The sequence below is a fragment of the Hypomesus nipponensis genome, chromosome 27, assembly GCF_054491055.1.
Source record: "Hypomesus nipponensis isolate SF chromosome 27, ASM5449105v1, whole genome shotgun sequence".
Lineage (NCBI taxonomy): Eukaryota > Metazoa > Chordata > Actinopteri > Osmeriformes > Osmeridae > Hypomesus > Hypomesus nipponensis.
This window is the reverse complement of record NC_140387.1, coordinates 1,040,001-1,060,919: the sequence shown is the minus strand read 5'-3', so window position 1 is coordinate 1,060,919 and position 20,919 is coordinate 1,040,001. Positions and strand designations below refer to the sequence as shown.

The window sequence follows — 20,919 nt, the reverse complement described above, 5'->3', positions numbered from 1 at the left end:
TATCATTACGAATTAGGTCAACTGGCTGTTGTGATCGATTTTTTCGTTAGCTCTAAATATATTGCAAGCTAATTGTCAAGTCTTTTATCCACTTCATTAATGTTTTACAGATTGATTGCTTAATACGTTTTTAGAATGCAAACAAATGAAACGTCCAAATAAGTTGTTAGCAAACATGTTTTCTCGTCAATGGGGAAAGCGGAATCATTTTGTAGCGGTAAGTTCAACGAATTTTCTATAGCTACTGTAGCTAGCTAGCTAGAGCTAGGCTAGTCACTAGCAGCTAGAAGGTGCTTTAATGTCAGTGTACATTTTGTGACACTTTCATGACAATGTTGAATATTAAATGTCGAATGTTAAGTAACAATATACAAATTCATAGTATATAAATGAATGTCACTGTCAATTCGTTATACTTTTTGGTAGGAGTGCTTCGCCCTTTCAACGGATGAGCTAGTGTGCTACTTAAGTAGCTATAATTCTAGATACTTTGCTTACAGTAACTGTTACAGAACCGTAGCAGTGAGTCAAACTGAAGGTCTGGCAATAGGCTACTTCCCTGCTCTCACACTTTGCCAACCGCCAACCTGTTTATTCACCAAAATGTCCGACTTGACGAATTATAATAATTTGAATAGAGAATGTTTTTGTAAATGTTCCCCCTTAAATCATTATCTTGGCTAAATTAATTTGATAAAATTGATTAAATGACGTTATCGTATAAATTAGTCTTTGGCAGAAAAGTAGGCTAACTATTGAACTAGACAAAATAGCTTCTAAACTATACTAGACTGTACCCCAGTTGTTACCGGGGTTTACATCAATTTGTAGCTTTTTACTACAGTAATGATTTAATAATTTTCATTTATGTCGTTGTTGCATGAATAGTTCATGCCAAAAAATAACCAGTCTCTTTCAATGACAGACACTCCTGGCGGAACTAAAGTGTGTAGTAATAGTTTTTCAGTGTCTAAATACTCGACGTACCAGTGCGCTCTTGTAGCAGTCCCCCACCTACTCTCCACATGCTTGCATGCGACACATTTCAGTGCGTTATTGTACGTTCCTGTGTTTCACTACCTCATGCTGACTCTGTATGAATGAATGTGTATTAATCTCACATCATTTAATTGATTGGCTACCAAGCCATGCTTATAATTGATCGCACTAAAAGCTAGCGAGGTGCTATCGTGTGCATTAATGATTCAGTAGCCCATGCCATCAACACAAGTCTTATATTGAGTCAGATTTCTCTTATATTTTATATGTACATATATTTAGTGTCAACCAACAAAAATATATATGTTCGCTTGTCCGTGTTACAGTATAATAACATGGTTTGGCTACAAGAACGTTGACAATACTACATAAGCTCTCCAAGTTAACATAACTGAACTCTCATGTTCCTCCCATCAAAACATGCTGACGCGTGGGGTTCCATCAGCTACGTATTGTGGGTAATATAAATCATTTAGAATAATACATATTTGTTGTCCAGTACGCTGTTTTTGGTTAGTTTTATTCACACGGTTAGGATTGTACAGTCAAGCTGTACCTGAATGCCTAGTTTTAACGGTTTGGTTTGTCACCGTCAGCGTGAATGACTTCGCTTTAAATGCCTTCCCCCTCTCGCCGGTAGAATCGTTAAGACTATACTTTCAGGGATCATTTCTATAGTTCTTGACTTGCGAAATGTGTTTCTAAAGTGTTTGGTCTCGCTATCCACGATGATGAGATGCGATATTCCCTTCTGAGCGCGAAGCGGGCTTTGAGTAATGATTCAGTTCATACGCTCTCTGCCATTGATGACCGTTCTTTGCTTCCTCGTGGAGCATTGAGGGAGGGAATATGTTCAGAGTGGTAGTCCTTAGTTTGTGAAATAAAAATATTGTATATGTGAGTATTTGATTTACGTTATTATAGTGTGGCGGTAATATAAATGCACACTGAGCAATGCTTGAATGTGATTGGCCCGTAATAAATGCAGATCGAGATAGTCAGCATGATGTTAATAAAGAACGTTGGCAATACTACACAAGCTCATCAAGTTAACATAACTGAACTCCCATGTTCCTCCCATAGAAACATGCTGACGCGTAGGGTTCCTCAGCAATGTATTGTGGGTACTATAAATCATTTAGAATAATACATATTTGTTGTCCAGTACGCTGTTTTGGGTTAGTTTTATTCACACGGTTAGGATTGTACAGTCAAGCTGTACCTGAATGCTTAGTTTAAACGGTTTGGTTTGTCACCGTCAGTGTGAATGACTTCGCTTTAAATGCCTTCCCCCTCTCGCCGGTAGAATCGTTAAGACTATACTTTCAGGGATCATTTCTATAGTTCTTGACTTGCGAAATGTGTTTCTAAAGTGTTTGGTCTCGCTATCCACGATGATGAGATGCGATATTCCCTTCTGAGCGCGAAGCGGGCTTTGAGTAATGATTCAGTTCATACGCTCTCTGCCATTGATGACCGTTCTTTGCTTCCTCGTGGAGCATTGAGGGAGGGAATATGATCAGAGTGGTAGTCCTTAGTTTGTGAAATAAAAATATTGTATATGTGAGTATTTGATTTAAGTTATTATAGTGTGGCGGTAATATAAATGCACACTGAGCAATGCTTGAATGTGATTGGCCCGTAATAAATGCAGATCGAGATAGTCAGCATGATGTTAATAAAGAACGTTGGCAATACTACACAAGCTCATCAAGTTAACATAACTGAACTCCCATGTTCCTCCCATAGAAACATGCTGACGCGTAGGGTTCCTCAGCAATGTATTGTGGGTACTATAAATCATTTAGAATAATACATATTTGTTGTCCAGTACGCTGTTTTGGGTTAGTTTTATTCACACGGTTAGGATTGTACAGTCAAGCTGTACCTGAATGCTTAGTTTAAACGGTTTGGCTTGTCACCGTCAGTGTGAATGACTTCGCTTTAAATGCCTTCCCCCTCTCGCCGGTAGAAACGTTAAGACTATACTTTCAGGGATCATTTCTATAGTTCTTGACTTGCGAAATGTGTTTCTAAAGTGTTTGGTCTCGCTATCCACGATGATGAGATGCGATATTCCCTTCTGAGCGCGAAGCGGGCTTTGAGTAATGATTCAGTTCATACGCTCTCTGCCATTGATGACCGTTCTTTGCTTCCTCGTGGAGCATTGAGGGAGGGAATATGATCAGAGTGGTTACACTGATGTCAATATAAGAAGGAAGTAATTATTTAATGATACGATGTTCAGTAAATTGTCAAATGGTACGGAACACTAGTGGGCCGCGGCCCATAGGTTGGTAATCGCTGGCCTAGACATTTGAGCGCACGTTTTAGGTTTTTCTGCCCTTTTTTACTGAACATACTGTTCGTACATGGTGTGTGCATGTCCCAAACGGAACTATGCGTGACATCAGAAATATGTGCTATGACCTTTGAACTGTTGGGAGAAGAATGTTGGAATTAGATTCTTAGATGATTTGAACTATTCGTTCGAATCTTTATTAAAATATTTTGTGTGTTTAAACATTGTCCTCTGCACGTTTTAAAACGTCGTAATGTTAACGTGTTTAAATCCCTGTCTCGTTTTACGTTGGATGACGTAGTACACAAACGACTTAATCAGGCTCGTGCCCACAAACACAGAGCTTGTTTTCTTCCTAATGTCCGTGTGTGCTCGGTAGTTCTTAGCTAAGCCTTCCACGAATGACACTGCTATATTTGGATATGTGCTTCTTTATCCAAGACGACATCGTTAATTTACATTCACATGAAGACTATGTAATCGTTTTGTAACGTAGAAAAGTGAATGCTTGAACAAGCTAGTAAGAGTGAACAAGCTAGCCAGCTATTGCTACCAAAAAAATCACTTGTGTTTTTTTTTTGTTGGGGGACGCGTTTCTTTTGTTAAGGCTCCATAGCTAGCTAGCGCTGACTTGTTCTTAAATTAGCAGAGCCATTGAGTTTAGTTTGTGCCAAGCCAGAAGAGGATGAACTGGCTTTTCTCCTCATCCAAGGGCTCCGGACCTTCACCACCTATCAACAGCCTACAGCAACAGAGACAGCGACAGATCGAGAGCCTGAAAACTGCCCACTCCAGGTACCCACGTCAGTTAGCTAGCTCTGCTAACACACTCTTGAACGTCATGTTGCAAGCTAACTTGTTCTTTGACGGGTTAGTCAGCTATCGAGTCAGCTTGGATTGCATGCTAGCAAGCTATCAGTAACAAGGGAGCCATCAACGTAATTCGCTTGATGCTATGTTAGCTTTGTTGACGTTAGTGAGTCACTGTGTAGGCACTCGCAGGAACACTGTCGAACAACGGGAGTAGATTCTCAGCTTAAAGTATTATCATTGTTTACTAGAAGGAGAACGGAGCGAACGCTCCCTGTGGCTAATCTACGAGCCTTTTAGCTAACTCCGTTTGTCAGCATCTCATTTAGCAGTAACTGTAGCGTTGTTGATGTTGAGATTGACATAGTAGGACTGCTCTGTCCTTCCTCGAAATACGTTTTCCCTAATAGGTTCCACTAGGTGTACAGGTGTCACTTTGTGGGCTTATCATGGTGATATTAGACAGACGCCAAACGGAGAATTGACTGGATAAGAGTAAATGTGTGTGTGTTTCTGAACGTGTCTGCGTGCTCCCACAGCCTAACAGAGATCCAGAAGGATGTGGAATACAGAATACCTTTCACGGTCAACAACTCCACCATTAGTGTCAACATGTGAGTCCTCGCGTGCGTCCGTCTGTCCCAAACACAGCCACTTGTTTACAGGACGACCTTACTCCCTGAGCGCTGATTCCAGAAGCTGTTGACTCTTCTCTAAACATTAACAGCCTGGCTTTGAGTGTTGATCTTGACCGACCACTGTCCCCCCCTCTCTCTCTCCCCCCTCCCAGCTTGCTGCCCCCCCAGTTCCCCCAGGAGAAGCCCATGGTGAGTGTTTACCCCCCAGTGGGGCACCACCTTGTGGACAGCTACAACGGCACCTTAGTCTCCAGCCCCGCCATCGTCAACGTGAGTCTCCTCCACGCTGCCGACCCTGGTCCTGTGATACTGTGTCTCTACACACACACACATCACAGCCACACCTCCACGCTGCCGACCCTGGTCCTGTGATACTGTGTCTCTACACACACACACACATCACAGCCACACACCACACATCACACTCAGACACACGCACAACTAGCTATGTCTCAGGCTGAACTTTATAGCCTCCATACCCTCACAGAGAAAGCTATATTATTTGTTTTGTGGTCGTTTTTTGTTGTTGTTGTTGTTGCTGATGTTGTGTGTGTGTGTGTGTGTGTGTAGTTTGGAATGCACTCTGACCTGGGGAAGGTGGTACAGAGTGTTCTGGATGAGTTCTGGAAGAGTCCACCTGTCCTGATGTCTGGCACCTCCGGCTTCCAGTAGTGAGTACCGGTCACATGACTACACACTCATCATGTGACCTGACTTCATCACAAAGGGAAATTCACGAAACACCATCAAATCCAAGCTTGAGATCTGAGATTAAAGGAAGGGACCAGATACACAGACCAGCTTCAACGCTGCTATGAGTGTCTGGAGAATAGAACTTACAATATCGCCTTCATTCTCTCCTTCCTCCTCCTCCTCTCCTTGTTTCTCCTCCAACTCCTGCTCTTCCCCTCCTCCTCCTCCTCTCCTCCTTCTCCTCTCCCGTCTGCAGTAGCATGTACAAGCCGTCGGCCATGCCACCCTACTCCCCCCAGGGTTACCACTATGGCCCCCGCCCCCCTGGTGGCGCCCCCCCAGGCCTGGAGCCCCCCCCCGGCCCTCCCAGAGCAGCGGCCCCCGCTTACGGCCTCATCACGGACCTGCCCCTCCCCGTCCCCACGACCGAGCACCAGGTACACACACACACACACACACGTTACCGGCCTCAAGCCTAGGGGAACTTGGGCCAGCACAAACAGGTCCCTTACACTTGAAAAGTGAAGCAACAAACACAGGTGGTCAAGGCATGGAGTTCACTTTTATTAACAATCAATAAAAACAGACTACAATAAAAGACAGGCTACAACAATGATTTCATATTCACTGCCAAATGCATAATCAGTCAACACAGGCGACCACCGTCCGTGGCCCAGAGCCATGTTAAATCACAATATACAAACATCACACACAGACATCTTTTACCAACGTAATACCCCATTACTAGTATGCCTGTTTTTAGATCATCCACACTCATTTGCAGCAGTTTAAAACCCACAAACACAGGTGTCAAGGCATGGAGTTCAAACAAGAGCTCCCCAATTCCTTCTTTTATCCTTCCCTGCCTTGCAGGATGCATCCACTGACACCTCGCTGCCCCTAGTGGACTGGAGTGGACCAAGCATGATAGGGTGCGTGCGTGTGTGTGTGTTTTGGGTATGGGCGTGCGGCACTGAGGATAGCCCGCTACACACACACACACACACACACACACTCTGATGTAAACACATGCTCAGGTCAAAGTATACTCCACAGGAGGTGTCCTATGTTCAACACCATGACATCACCGAGAACAACTGTAAACACAGGAAGCTAACAATAATCTCTCTCTTTGTCCGCATCTCTCCTCACTCTCTCCTCGCTCTCTCTTCTCTCTGCCTCTTCTCGTGCTCTCTCGCCCCCGTCTCGCCCCGTCTCCTGCAGGCTGGGATGAATGGTCACATGTACAGGATGCCTGAGATCCCAGAGTCGTTTCCTGAGCTGCTGGAGATGAGGTACGTGCTGCCTCAGGATCACCACATGCTGCCAGGCTGACACTGTGGAGCCTGACCTGTCCTAACCATGTCCCTCTGTGTCCTGGTGTGTGTGTCCTGGTGTGTGTGTGTGTGTCCTGGTGTGTGTGTGTGTGTCCTGGTGTGTGTGTGTCCGTGTGTGTCCTGGTGTGTGTGTGTGTGTCCGTGTGTGTGTGTGTGTGTGTCCGTGTGTGTCCTGGTGTGTGTGTGTGTGTGTGTGTGTGTCCTGGTGTGTGTGTGTGTGTGTGTGTCCTGGTGTGTGTGTGTGTGTGTGTCCTGGTGTGTGTGTGTGTGTGTGTGTCCTGGTGTGTGTGTGTGTGTGTGTGTCCTGGTGTGTGTGTGTGTGTCCTGGTGTGTGTGTGTGTGTCCTGGTGTGTGTGTGTGTGTGTGTGTGTGTGTGTGTGTCAGTGTGCCCCAGCTGAAGGAGCTGAGTGAGCAGGAGGACGTTCTGCTGGAGCTGTTTGTGTCTCTGCCACAGCTCAAACACATCACCTCCGACAAGGAGCAGCTGGTCACCAGCATCGTAGACATGGCCAGTGAGTACCTCACTTCCTGTTTCTTCACCATCACTTCCTGCTTCCCTGATCATGTGATCCTTATCATGTGATCCTGATCTTAACACCAGTGCTGTCCTCAAATCCAGCTCAAGCCTCTTTCTGTTTCACTTTAGCTCAGGCTAGACTTATGTGCTCAGTCGTGTGCTGTGTGTTCTGGTTCCAGAGAAGAACCTGCACCTGGAGCCCCAGCTGGAGGGGAAGAGGCAGGAGATGCTCTTCAAGGTGAGGTGGACACGCCCACACAGGAACTAGTCAGGGTCACTTGACAGTATAAACAGGAAGTAGACTTACTAATGTTGTTGTTGACAGTATGAACAGCTGACCCAGATGAAGTCAGCCTTCGAGACCAAGATGCAGAGGCAGCAGGAGCTCAGTGAGGTGAGAGGCGACACGCACACTTCCTGTTCCTCTTCTTGGTCCTGTAGACATACTATAGCTCTACCCCCCTCTAACCTCTCCCCCCTCCCCCCAGGCTACACCCCCCTCTAACCTCTCCCCCTCCCCCCTCTGCAGGGCTGCAGTCTGAGCGCCCTGCAGGCCAGGCTGAAGGTGGCAGCCCACCAGGCAGAGGAGGAGTCGGAGGAAACGGCCGAGAACTTCCTGGAAGGGAGAACAGAGATAGACGACTTCCTGTCCAGCTTCATGGAGAAGAGAACGGTGGGAGAGAGAGAGAGAGAGAGAGAGGGGGAGAGAGAGAGAGAGAGAGAGGGGGAGAGGGAGGGGGAGGGAGAGAGAGAGGGAGGGAGAATAAAGTTTGATGTGTACAAAATGTAACATTTCCTCATCCTCCTTTCTCTCTTCTTCTCCTTCCCTTCGTACTCTTCCCCCCCTCTCTCCTCCTTCTCCTCCCCCTCCTCAGCTCTGCCACAGCAGACGGGCCAAAGAAGAAAAGCTGCAGCAGTCCATCAACACACACGGCCAGTTCCCTAGCAACCCCTAGGCCCCGCCTACCAGCTCTGCCCCTCACTAATGGTTTTATAAAGGTAAACAAAGATGCTAAATATCTATATCAAGTTACTGTCTTAGGTTGATGGAATGTTTTATTCCAATGGTTAACACCTTCAGTATTTCTAAAAGTATTTCTTAAATGTAACAGAAGTATTTATGTATTGAAGTATTCACAAAATGTTGAAATTTGTGATTTTCACCCCATTTCCCTCCCTCCCGCCCTCCTTCCACCCCCCCCCCCCCCCAGGTTTGGAGTGTGTGCCAGACAGCAGAGTCTGAGGAGAGCTGCTTGTGTTCCTGCCGACACACAAACATCAGCCGGTGTTCAGATGTGAAGTGGAACCAGACTCAGCCTGAACTCAATTCAGTATACAGTTTCCTATGATGATGATGGTGATGATGATGATGTGCTTGGATTTGTATTGACTTGAATTAGGAATATGGAGAACTCTGTGCAGCCCAACACTCTACACACATACAATGGATACTGTATTTAAATAATGTTGATAATAGGCTTTCTAATAATCAAAGACACACCTTGTATTATATGTTATTTAATTTGTTTAGGTGAATTAAAACCGTTTAGAATACGTCTGTGGATATACCTTTTTTTTTACCTGTCTTGAGAATTTTGTTTAGAGAAGCATTATATTTTAAACAAAAAATTGGAAACATTCAGTTAGGCAGTCAACACAATTATTGGTCTCTAATATTAGTTATACCGGAGGTTTTGTATAATTTATAATAGACGGTTACGGTGCTAAACACTTGCTCATCTCCGGTCAGTCGTGTTGCTGCCTGTAACAACACAGCGTGTGCGCACGCGCTGTTGGCGAGTAATCCTCGCGAGTAGGATCCGTGTCTCTGCCACCGCCGCTGAACCGGAGATTGTGCATGGAGGAACGTTCTCCTGTTTGTCAACGCGGATGTGTACGGGGAGAATCTATGGCGATCCACCTGCGAGCCCGAATCCAAGTCTCGACCTCCAACCAACGCGCACAGGAGAACCAGAGATGTGCGTTTTTATTCTGATGTTACCAAATAACCCGACGTTATTCTAGAGTCAAAGAATCAGATAGGCTGTCTTGTCGGCTTATTTCTCGTCGCACACCATTTTGACCGGATATTTCTATGATGGAGCACATTCGGACACCGAAGGTGAGCGTGATCGAGCCTGGTTTTCTGTTTCCGTGTGTCTGTCATATTGACCGCATCGTTTCACACATCGTTATGTTCCTTATCCCCGTCTCTGGTGTTAAACCACGGTCTGCCACAGCGCTCCAGGGTCGCCCCCGGTAACAATACAGCCAGTGAGCCAGCGCGTGCCACACAAGCCATCATCTCCACTTAGTATGTATCCGTCACCTCAGTCCGAATCTGGGGAATTAACCGGTTACAACGTGGGACGTACGAACCCATTCAGTTCTCTGGTTCTAATTTTTTACGCTGGCCCCCTCTCCCTTAAATTCTACGGTCGCGATAACCGGGGCTACGTGATGTGTCATTGTGTCCGTGTTCGGGGCCTGCGGCAGATGGCACGTTCCCAGTTTCCCCGTAGGCCCCGTTAAGGAGTCGTCGGATCCACACAGTGTGCATGGAGGCCTTTCCTGTTTCAACAACAGAACCAAGCAGCCCACAAGCAGTCCTTCAACGGGGATTTTACAAATGACCTTCAGTTTGCTCTCACCTCTCGATGTGAAACACTGATAGTTACTTCATTCCCATCATGAGACATGATTTGAAACGTGACATGGAAGCTGAACTGCTCGGTGTCTTATCTTGTTGGGGCGGTGGGATGGGGGGGGGGGGTTGGGAACCATGGTGTGTTCCACGTTCAAGTCTCCGTCGCAGACTCCCTCCCTGTCTTGTGTTTGGTGGATCCAGGTTCCACTCCCTCCTGTGTTCCGTCTCCCCCTCCTCCCACGTTGTACCGTGTGTTCCCCAGGTGGAGAACGTGCGCCTGGTGGACCGCTCCGCCCCCAGGAAGGCAGGCGTGGGCACGTTGTACCTCTCTGCCACACACACCATCTTCGTAGAGAACAACCCAGAGACACGCAGGGAGACCTGGGTAAGCAGGAAGTGAGGTCAAGCCACTTCCTCCTGGGTGAGCAGGAAGTGAGAGCAGGCCGACTGGTCCAGCCACTTCCTCCTGGCTCGAGTTCCTGTGGTTCCTCTACCCACTTCCAGTTAGTGTCTGTTGCCGGGGAGATAAACACAGTCCTAGACTTTGTTTGTCCTCTGCTTGTCACATCTTGTCTGCCTCCCTCGTGATTGACAGCTGAGTGATGGGTATCAGTAGGTTAAATGGGTGGGACTTCCTGTGTGCGTGTTGATTGACAGGTGCTGCACAGCATGGTGGCTAGTGTGGAAAGACTGCCCACCACGCCGGCAGGAAGTCAGCTGGTGATCCGGTGTAAGAACTTCCTGATCTATCATCTGCTGGTGCCTCAGGAGAGAGACTGCATGGACCTCCACGTCTCCCTCACACGCCTCTCACGACCAGGTAGGACCAATCACACGCCTCGAATAACCAGGAAATACCATCCCACAGCGAATCACACGCTTCAAACAACCAAGAAGGACAAACAGCCAATAACGTGTGAGCGGGTGTGTGTGTTCTCCAGAGAAGTATGCCGATCTGTACTGCCTGTCGTTCAACCCCAGCTTGAACAAGCAGGAGAGAGAAGAGTCCTGGGACTTCCTGGACGTTATGGAAGACTACAGGCACATGGGCGTGCCTAACAACCTCTGGGTTACCACGGCAGCCAACAGCGAATACAGGGTGAGCGTTCTCAGGAATGCAGGAATGTTCACCTGTAGTGTGGTGGAGTGTGGCTCTGAGAGGGCTGTTGTGAGTGTCGAAAACAAAACGAGATTCTGGGAAGTCTTGGAGATGAGGGTTTGGTGTCTGGGGGGTTCCCTGTGTAGATGGACATTTCAGAGAGCTGTCGATGCTGTCCTCTGTGAGGTGAATAATGTCCTTAATGTCCTCTCCTTCCTTCTCTCCTCTCCCCCCCCCCCGTCCTCTGCCTCCCCCCTCTCTCCCTCTCTCCCCAGGTGTGTGACACCTACCCTGCTGAGCTCTTTGTGCCCAGGTCGGCCACGCCCTCCGTCATCGTGGGCAGCTCTAAGTTCCGCAGTCGTGGTCGTTTCCCCGCGCTGACCTACTTCCATCAGGACACGCTGGTGAGATCAGACACAGCTAACCCCATAGCCTACCCTGTCTTCTAAACCTAGCTCCTACAGCTAGCCCTATAGCCTACCCTGTCTCCTAAACCTAGCTCCTAGAGCTAGCCCCATAGCCTACCCTGTCTCCTAAAACTAGCTCCTACAGCTAGCCCTAGCCGACCCTAGCTAATGGGGGTTCCTGCTATCCGATGTCCCGTATTTCATAGAGACAAAGTTGGCAACCATTTGACATTCTCCTAAAGCGACCCTATCAGCAGGTCAGGGTTTGACCTTTCACCTCTGACCCTGTCCCCCCAGGCTGCTATCTGCCGCTGCAGCCAGCCGCTATCTGGCTTTAGTGGCCGTTGCCAGGACGACGAGCAGATGCTGCAAGCTATCATGAAATCCAACCCAGGAAGTGATGTCATCTATGTGGTCGACACCAGACCAAAGGTCAGAAGTCAACACACACACTCACAAATTCACAAATTATACACAGACCAATGCACACCCACTGCATGCTTTTCAACCACACACACACACAGAGCCACATTGTGTATCCCTGACGTGTGTGTGTGTGCAGCTGAATGCGATGGCTAACCGTGCAGCAGGGAAAGGCTATGAGAACGAAGACCACTACACCAACATCAAGCTGCACTTCATCGGCATCGAGAACATCCACGTCATGAGAAACAGCCAGCAGAAGATCATCGATGGTAAACTGCTGTTTTACCTCTGGAGTTTCTTCAACTCAGCATGTTTTGTTTTCTATTCTTATATGTGGTGTGTATGCATGTGTGTATGTGTGTGTCCATTTGTGTCTACATATATATATATACACACGTGTGTGTGTGTGTTTGTGTGCTGTCCAGTGGGGGAGCTGCGGACTCCGTCCATGGGAGACTTCCTGTGGGGTCTGGAGAGCTCTGGGTGGCTCAAACACATCAAGGCCGTGCTCGACGCTGGGGTCTTCATCGCAAAGGTGACACACACACACACACTTCTTTCTATGGTGCGCTTACAAAAACAGCAGTTTTTGCTCAATCTGCTTCTCTCTTTGTGTGTGTGTGTCTATTCTCTGTGTGTGTGTGTGTGTGTGTGTGTGTGTAGGCGGTAGCAGATGAGGGGGTGAGTGTGCTGGTTCACTGTTCTGACGGCTGGGACAGGACAGCTCAGGCCTGCTCTGTAGCGAGCATCCTGCTAGACCCCTATTACAGGACTATCAAGGGGCTCATGGTGAGAACACACACACAGCTAATACACACACACACAGCTAATACACACACACACACACAGCTAATACACACACACACACAGCTAATACACACACACACACAGCTAATACACACACACACACAGCTAATACACACACACAGTTAATACACACACAGTTGACATTATTACACGAGCTGGTCTGATGCCTGCCCTCCTCCCTGCAGCTTCTGATAGAGAGAGACTGGATTTCCTTCGGGCACAAGTTCTCTCACAGGTCAGTAGATGACAGGTCAAGTTCAGCTTGGGACGGGTTATTTAGCACTTTGGGACAGTACTGTGAGGGGAAAAGTTAGTTGTGAGCCCTGACCACCCCACTCCGGTCTGGTCCTGACGAGCCTGTTACATAATGTGAAATTGCCCTTTTAGACTTATGTTGTTGACTGTAACTTCAAACATTTCTACGCTGTGGAGAGGAACTGTGAAAGATGTATGTTAGTCAGGGGTGAATGTGTGAGAGAGAATGTTCATAGAATCAAGCGTCGCGTGATGTACTCGTGTGGTCATGCTAAACAAGCGTGTTAGATCCGGGACGTGGCAGAGCGTGTGTGACGCGTGTGATGCGTGTGTGTGCTGTCACCTTTGTCCTGGATGACATTTAATAAAAACTTCAGTATCAATACACATCACGCACTCCACTTCTCTACACACACACACACACACACACACACACACACACCACGACTAGTAGTACCACACTAACCACAGCCGTAACAAGAAAAGGTACATTTAAATACTTTTCCCCTCCTCCTCTTGACAATCCACCTCCTGAAACCTCTAATAAATAATCTAAACCTGAAATAATAATTCCTAACCTATACGTGCTACTATACTTCCCAGACAATATACTGTATATAATATAAATAAGAATTAGCATTAACAAAGGAGTATAACCTCATCTTAGAATAACAGCTGTGACTTAGTGATGCTTCCCCATATCCTCAGGGGAGAAATACCTGATACCTGATGACATCCAGTAAGGCTTGTCCCCTCCTCCTCAGGAGGGTTAGGGGGTGGGGGCAGGTTTGACAGCCAGCCTCACAGCTTGTCCCCTCCTCCTCAGGAGGGTTAGGGGGTGGGGGCAGGTTTGACAGCCAGCCTCACAGCTTGTCCCCTCCTCCTCAGGAGGGTTAGGGGGTGGGGGCAGGTTTGACAGCCAGCCTCACAGCTTGTCCCCTCCTCCTCCTCAGGTACAGTCACCTGGAGGGGGACGTCAGGGAGGTGTCTCCTGTCATGGATCAGTTCCTGGAGTGTGTTTGGCAGCTGTCGGAGCAGTTCCCCTGCGCCTTCGAGTTCAACGAGCACTTCCTGATCCAGATCCACACACAGGTGTACTCCTGCCAATACGGCTCCTTCCTGGGGAACAGCCAGAAGGAGAGGAGGGACTTGAGGTGTGTGTGTGTGTGTGTGTGTGTGTGTGTGTGTGTGTGTGTGTGAGAGAGGTGGGGATGGGTCACAGGGGTGAGTATTCAGTACATTGACCTGATCGCCCCCGTTGTTCTTACACATATCTGTGCGTGTGTGTGTGTGTGTGCAGACTTCGAGAGAGGAGCCACTCAGTGTGGATTCAGCTGTGGAGAGACCGTGCAGAGTACCTGAACCCTCTTTACAGAGCTGACCACAGCCAGACCCAGGGAGTCCTGCGCCCCAACACCACCCCCTACTGCTTCAAGTGAGTCCCTACACCCAACACCACCCCCTACTGCTTCAAGTGAGTCCCTACACCCAACACCACCCCCTACTGCTTCAAGTGAGTCCCTACACCCAACACCACCCCTTACTGCTCGTTGTAAGGGTTGTGGTGGGATGGAGTGAAGGAGAGAAAGTGACTGACCGAATGTGTATTGTACTTCCCGTCCTGACAGGATGTGGAAAGGGATGTACAACCGTTCAGAGAAGGCAGCTCCGCCCCGCCAGTCTCCCAGCGAATGTCTGACGGCCATGAGGGAGGAGTCTCAGCAGCTGGAGCAGGAACTGGCCAATCACCAGGAGGTATCGCGAGGGACCGCCCACTCTGGCTCCAAACAAGGCATACAGACACGCCCTCTCACTGAAACCCCTCCAATGAGAACCCTTCTTTCTGAGACTGCTTAATGCTCAAATTGAGACATCATAGAAATATACATAAAAATAAATCATTACATTTGTACATTTGACTTTACTTCATAACTTGACTTGCTTTAATCATAAGAGGTGGAAACTTAGTCACAGAAAAACCACTCCACTGAATTTAGATCTCAGAGAGAAGTGATCCATTGACACGTCAATACAACAATGTATTTAAATTTGTTTATAGACTGAATATATCAACTTAATTTATCATGGCAGTGAAGGAGTAGCTCTGGTTGTCTTTTTCCATTGACACAGAAAGGTAACCACGGTAACATGATGACAGTTGTATTCACTACACGACTGAAACTTACAACTGACCGCTATTTTCCGTTCCTCTTCCCAGAGGATAGCAGCCCTGATGATGAGACACACACAGGAGAAGAGGGAGAGGAAGGGGGAGGAGAGGGGGAAGAGGGAGAGGAAGGAGGAGGAGAGGGGAAGGAAGGAGGAGGAGAGGGGGAAGAGGGAGAGGAAGGGGGAGGAGAGGGGAAGGAAGGAGGAGGAGAGGGGAAGGAAGGAGGAGAAGAGGAGAGAAACCCCTGAGGAAGACATTGGACGTTGTCTTCCTCCTCCCTCTGACCCGCCAATCACCACTCTCCCTCAGGACAACAGCCCCCTCCCCCTCTCACCTGACCACGCCCACCCAGGGTTGACCTTGCCCCTGGAGCAGGTGCGGGTCAAAGGTCACAACCCCGATGACCTCTGGGCTTGTAGCGATCCGGAGTCGGGCGTGGCCAACCTTAGCTCCTCCTCCTCCGGATGTGATTTGGCGAAGGACCCCGACTCTGATGAGGCAGCCCTGTACAGAGCTAGGACCCAGACTGCTTCCTCCACTGCCTGAGTGAAAGGCAGCTTAGGACCCAGCCTTCTACACCTTGTTGCCTGACTGGAAATGACAGTTGAACGACAGTTGATGAAAGGACATGTCAAAATCCCAAGTAAGCCTCGTTACCTAGACAACAAGTCAGCTGTGAAGTGACAGTTTGGAGCCCCTGGGCTGTGTTTTAATTTATTTAATATTTAAACTGAAGTGGACCAATAAGAACGTATAGTTTTTAGCATAGTTTTATTGACATTTCAGAACACGGCCTTGTAGACCACCCTCACACACTGACCCTGGGTCAGATTCACTCTCCTTGAATAGAGACCCGAACAACTGCAAATGAAAACCCAGAACTGTCCAGAGACCAGCCGCTGGAACATTTCTAGAACCACAGGGCGACCTGACGCACCTGCGAGAGGACAGAGAAGGACACTTCCTGTCACACAGGAAGTCAGCGCTCAGACGGTGGTGGATCTCTCAGTGACTTTACTAGAACAAAACGTCCACTCCTCAGTTTGTTTACAGAGAACGGCATATACTTTATAAGTGCAATATTTTTACGTTTTCATGTATTTTAGGATGTTCCTTTTTGTTTTCCAAGTACCGTGTGCTGTTTTTTAAAAGGTTGTAGGACTTGCAGAGTTGTATGATACAATTATATTAGTATTTATCTCTGTAGATCAGTTGGGTGTGCTGGAGAAACTGTAGGCTGAAGAGCCGTAGCTCAGAGTGGGGGAGAGGCTCTGCTCCTCTCATAGCAACAACATGAAGGAACAGGATTTATGTAGTGAAGTGAACACACACACACACTCTCTCTCTCTCTCTCTCTCTCTCTCTCTCTCTCTCTCTCTCTCTCTCTCTCTCATATACTATCAAGTGTCACCAAGTATTTCCTTCTTGATTCCTGGACTGGGTTAGGGTTAGACTAGATTATTGAGATTAAGATTCAGTGGACAACAACACGTCTAACCCTTTCACTGTTGTCTTTTCCATGTAAGTGTGTTTGAAATATTGTATGTATGCATTGTCGTAAATGAACCATTTAAATAAACTGCACTCGACGTTTTCAGGTAAAATATTTGAGAAAGTCAACTGCAGCTCAACAAGTACTTGCTTTCTACCTTTACTAACCAACTGCTTTTGTCAGCTATTATCCACTAGATGGTGCCAAATACTACAAAACTACGTGTTTGCACACTGGAATTTACTCCCTGCCTGTAAAAAGTTAAATCAAACCATTATAATTATTTAGTCTTCTAAAATACTGCGCGACCTCTAATTTCGTGTATACATTTTCGAAGCAGTTTATTATCATTTTCAATACTGACCCTGACGTCACGTCTAAACGGGTGAACCGCGTGCATAGCGGTTTAGAAGCTGGTCTCGAGCGTGGACACGCAGGTAAGCTTTTGCATTTCGACAAACTCACCGTTTCATCCGTTAATGTACACGAAAACAAATTAGAGCTTAAAGGAAGACGGTATCCAGTTCGAGGTTATCAACGTGTTTTCCGTCGTCAAAATAAACCGGCGAACACGTTGAAACGGTTGGCCTCAGGTGAATTAATTCAACGCTAGCTTCTAGTGTCAGTGTCACCATGTTGTACACGAAGATCACTTTCCCTAAGTGATTTGAAGAGTCGAATTAGTTCTTGTTCCTTTAGTACATGATCTCTACGGCATGTCAAAACAGCCTCGGGGTGTTTATATAGCAGACCGACAGCGGGTTAGCAAGACACCGTCCTTGGATTCAGCTTTCGCGGTTAACCTGACAACATCAGGTATGCAGCCCTGGCTGTTAACACGCCGGACTCCTACGCTGACGTAAAACGGTGTGTCTGCAAAAATAGAGGGTGCAGAGGAAGAACCAAGATTGTGTATGCGGAGGTGACAGTCGTGTGTGTGTGTAGCAGTGTTGGCCAACATCGTCCTCGTAACGCGATGACAAAGCAGTGCTCTGCTGTCCCCTGGTTGGTCCAGGAGAGAGATGCAGGATTACATAACCTGACCACTGCACTTCTCCTCAGATTGATACAAGTGGCCCCGTGTGTGTGTGTGTGTGTGTGTGTGTGTGTGTGTTGCTGCTGTTTTGGAGATTTCTCCTCTTGGCACACAGCCTCTTGGTAGTAGAAGAAACGATAGAAACACTGTTTCTCTCCGACCATCTGTAATCTCTCTCCCTGTCTCTCTCTCTCTCTCCCTGTCTCTCTCTTCCTGTCTCTCTCTCTGTCTCTCTCTCTGTCTCTCTCCCTGTCTCTCTCTCTCTTTCTACAGTAAGGAAGGATGTACAGCCTTCCCTCCCTCTCTCTTGTAAGACTTTAGAAGTGTGTTTCCCTCTCTCCTTCCTCCCCTCCCTCTCTTTCCTCCACTCCCGCTCTCCTTCCACCCCTCCCTCTCTCCTCCTCTCTCCACCCAATCTTCTCACCTCCCCTCCCTCTCTCCTTCCTCCCCTCCCTCTCTCCTCCCCTCCCTCTCTCCTTCCTCCCCTCCCTCTCTCCTCCCCTCCCTCTCTCCTTCCTCCCCTCCCTCTCTCCTTCCACCCCTCCCTTTCTCCTCCCCTCCCTCTCTCCTTCCACCCCTCCCTTTCTCCTCCCCTCCCTCTCTCCTCCTCTCTCCACCCAATCTTCTCACCTCCCCTCCCTCTCTCCTTCCTCCCCTCCCTCTCTCCTTCCTCCCCTCCCTCTCTCCTCCTCTCTCCACCCAATCTTCTCACCTCCCCTCCCTCTCTCCTCCCTCCCCTCCCTCTCTCCTCCCCTCCCTCTCTCCTTCCTCCCCTCCCTCCCTCTCTCCTCACCTCCCATCCCATTCTCCTCCCCTCCTCTATTGCCCAGGCTTGCCAACCACTGGGGGTGCTTCTATATTACCTGGAGATGCCGACTCAATAGCCTAGTGAACTCCACTGTGTTTACCCTCTGACGCCTCACCCTAATCCCCACGGCCGTTACTGTGGTCACAATCTTGTAGCTAACCCGACAAGTCTGAACTAAACCCGCAGGGCTTATTAGCTGTCGTGTTCTTAGGTATTCTACTTATAAAGGCTGCAGTGTTTTCTTGATTGTTCCAACTGGGATGTCAGAGATACCAGGCCGCCTGTTGTAGGACTAGGCTTCAGCTGGAAGGTATTTTACGATATAGCTGTGAGAGGGGGGGGGGGGGGGGAGAGGGAGGGAGGGAGGTTGCTTTTTCTGGTTTGAGTCACCGTTGTACTTCAGTCTGGGCTTGTTTAGTCTCTCAGTCTGACGGAGAGAAGAGGTGTGTGTGTGTGTTTGAAACCATTAAAACCTCCAGAAGGCATTCCCTTCATAATTGCTGGCACTGTGTGTGTGTGTGTGTGTGTTGACCTTTACACCCACACGCTCTGGGTATGTTGAGTACAGAGGTCAGCTGGAACGCTGAGGGACAGGTTGGTGACCATGAGACCTGCTCTTGGACTGGGTGGTCCTGTGTGTGTGTGTGTGTGTGTGTGGCTGTGTGTGTCAGTGTGTGTGTGTCAGTGTGTGTGTGTGGCTATGTGTGTCAGTGTGTGTGTGTGGCTGTGTGTGTGTGGCTGTGTGTGTGTGGCTGTGTGTGTCAGTGTGTGTGTGTGGCTGTGTGTGTCAGTGTGTGTGTGTGTGGCTGTGTGTGTCAGTGTGTGTGTGTGTGGCTGTGTGTGTCAGTGTGTGTGTGTGTGGCTGTGTGTGTCAGTGTGTGTGTGTGTGGCTGTGTGTGTCAGTGTGTGTGTGTGTGGCTGTGTGTGTCAGTGTGTGTGTGTGTGGCTGTGTGTGTCAGTGTGTGTGTGTGTGGCTGTGTGTGTCAGTGTGTGTGTGTGTGGCTGTGTGTGTCAGTGTGTGTGTGTGTGGCTGTGTGTGTCAGTGTGTGTGTGTGTGGCTGTGTGTGTCAGTGTGTGTGTGTGTGGCTGTGTGTGTCAGTGTGTGTGTGTGTGGCTGTGTGTGTCAGTGTGTGTGTGTGTGGCTGTGTGTGTCAGTGTGTGTGTGTGTGGCTGTGTGTGTCAGTGTGTGTGTGTGTGGCTGTGTGTGTCAGTGTGTGTGTGTGTGTGGCTGTGTGTGTCAGTGTGTGTGTGTGTGGCTGTGTGTGTCAGTGTGTGTGTGTGTGGCTGTGTGTGTCAGTGTGTGTGTGTGTGGCTGTGTGTGTCAGTGTGTGTGTGTGTGGCTGTGTGTGTCAGTGTGTGTGTGTGTGGCTGTGTGTGTCAGTGTGTGTGTGTGTGGCTGTGTGTGTCAGTGTGTGTGTGTGTGGCTGTGTGTGGCTGTGTGTGTGTGGCTGTGTGTGTCAGTGTGTGTGTGTGTGGCTGTGTGTGTCAGTGTGTGTGTGTGTGGCTGTGTGTGTCAGTGTGTGTGTGTGTGGCTGTGTGTGTCAGTGTGTGTGTGTGTGGCTGTGTGTGTCAGTGTGTGTGTGTGTGTCAGTGTGTGTGTGTGTGTCAGTGTGTGTGTGTGTGTGTGTGTCAGTGTGTGTGTGTGTGGCTGTGTGTGTCAGTGTGTGTGTGTGTGGCTGTGTGTGTCAGTGTGTGTGTGTGTGGCTGTGTGTGTCAGTGTGTGTGTGTGTGGCTGTGTGTGTCAGTGTGTGTGTGTGTGTGTGTGTGTCAGTGTGTGTGTGTGGCTGTGTGTGTCAGTGTGTGTGTGTGTGTCAGTGTGTGTGTGTGTGTGTGTCAGTGTGTGTGTGTGTGGCTGTGTGGAATGTCTCCCCTGTCAAGTCCTGTGTATATTTAAGGCCCATTAGAGACTGCACTGATAATGGTTGTGAATCGAGAGTTTTTCAGAGACAGCTGGCTCACCCACACACACACCCACACACACACACACACACACACACAGTGTTCGTCTTCTTCCAGGGACACAGTGACTATGGTCACACACACTCGCACCTCCTCCACAACAGTGATCTATGACACAGAGAGGAGAGGGTTTGAGTTTGTAGCTGTTGGACGCAGTCCAGAGAAGGCCTCTGCATCGTCACATAACAGTGACTCTGTCATCATGACCTCCGTCTCACTCTGCTATGTCTTCTAGAACAGTCGCTTCTAGAATTTTCAACTGTTCTGTTTATCACTGAGGCTTCTGAATGTTCCCATTGTGACATGTGGTGAGGGGAGGGTTTGAGGGAGGAGAGGGCAGAGGAGAGAAGAGGGGTTTGGCTGTGCTCAGTGCAATTATTGATGATCAGGCAGTTTGTTCAAATTTCATCCTGAAGGTTACAAACAATGCAGGAGCAGTCACACATCTCTCTGTCTCTCCCCCACACACACACACACCCCGCCTGCCCGTGCCTTTGCCAGGTGTTTCAGAGTTTAT

The 20,919-nt window shown here is 48.3% G+C and overlaps 3 protein-coding genes, 2 long non-coding RNA genes and 3 other non-coding genes across 9 annotated transcripts in view; 7 read left to right on the top strand and 1 right to left on the bottom strand.

The window, feature by feature from the left end:
• Window positions 1–34: 34 nt before the first annotated feature.
• On the top strand, window positions 35–8,850 carry vps37a (VPS37A subunit of ESCRT-I). Of its 2 annotated transcripts, none has more exons than XM_084693537.1 (13): window positions 35–217; window positions 4,014–4,096; window positions 4,651–4,725; window positions 4,902–5,019; window positions 5,320–5,420; window positions 5,699–5,879; window positions 6,667–6,737; window positions 7,164–7,291; window positions 7,476–7,534; window positions 7,622–7,690; window positions 7,826–7,969; window positions 8,172–8,295; window positions 8,508–8,850. In XM_084693537.1, exons 1-12 carry the CDS (start codon window positions 146–148, stop codon window positions 8,250–8,252), a joined length of 1,182 nt encoding a protein of 393 aa, XP_084549663.1. In that variant the 5' UTR covers window positions 35–145; the 3' UTR covers window positions 8,253–8,295; window positions 8,508–8,850. The 2 variants fall into 2 exon arrangements, with proteins under 2 accessions (XP_084549663.1, XP_084549664.1); XM_084693538.1 differs by lacking the exon at window positions 35–217 and adding an exon at window positions 1,386–1,457.
• Window positions 1,647–1,862, top strand: LOC146220261 (small nucleolar RNA U3). Its single transcript, XR_014750966.1, has one exon. It is a non-coding gene; the product is annotated as a small nucleolar RNA U3 (small nucleolar RNA).
• LOC146220260 (small nucleolar RNA U3) lies at window positions 2,313–2,528 on the top strand. Its single transcript, XR_014750968.1, has one exon. It is a non-coding gene; the product is annotated as a small nucleolar RNA U3 (small nucleolar RNA).
• LOC146220259 (small nucleolar RNA U3) lies at window positions 2,979–3,194 on the top strand. Its single transcript, XR_014750967.1, has one exon. It is a non-coding gene; the product is annotated as a small nucleolar RNA U3 (small nucleolar RNA).
• Window positions 8,851–9,100: 250 nt separating the features above from the next.
• Window positions 9,101–14,849, top strand: mtmr7b (myotubularin related protein 7b). The gene is made up of 13 exons (XM_084693529.1): window positions 9,101–9,418; window positions 10,206–10,328; window positions 10,601–10,763; window positions 10,885–11,042; window positions 11,318–11,446; window positions 11,747–11,881; window positions 12,012–12,144; window positions 12,301–12,410; window positions 12,539–12,664; window positions 12,868–12,917; window positions 13,891–14,091; window positions 14,238–14,372; window positions 14,566–14,849. Exons 1-13 carry the CDS (start codon window positions 9,392–9,394, stop codon window positions 14,792–14,794), a joined length of 1,719 nt encoding a protein of 572 aa, XP_084549655.1. The 5' UTR covers window positions 9,101–9,391; the 3' UTR covers window positions 14,795–14,849.
• Window positions 14,850–15,672: 823 nt separating this feature from the next.
• On the top strand, window positions 15,673–16,700 carry LOC146220256 (uncharacterized). The gene is made up of 2 exons (XR_014750876.1): window positions 15,673–15,750; window positions 15,938–16,700. It is a non-coding gene; the product is annotated as an uncharacterized LOC146220256 (long non-coding RNA).
• On the bottom strand, window positions 15,862–17,801 carry LOC146220255 (uncharacterized). Its single transcript, XR_014750875.1, has 2 exons — window positions 17,065–17,801; window positions 15,862–16,044 (listed from the first exon to the last, which is right to left on the bottom strand). It is a non-coding gene; the product is annotated as an uncharacterized LOC146220255 (long non-coding RNA).
• mtus1b (microtubule associated tumor suppressor 1b) overlaps window positions 16,900–20,919 on the top strand; it is a 33,831-nt gene continuing 29,811 nt past the window's right edge. Inside the window, exon 1 of the mRNA XM_084693527.1 lies at window positions 16,900–17,036. The gene's annotated coding sequence lies outside the window, so the exon portion shown is untranslated. The remainder of the gene's footprint in view (window positions 17,037–20,919) is intronic.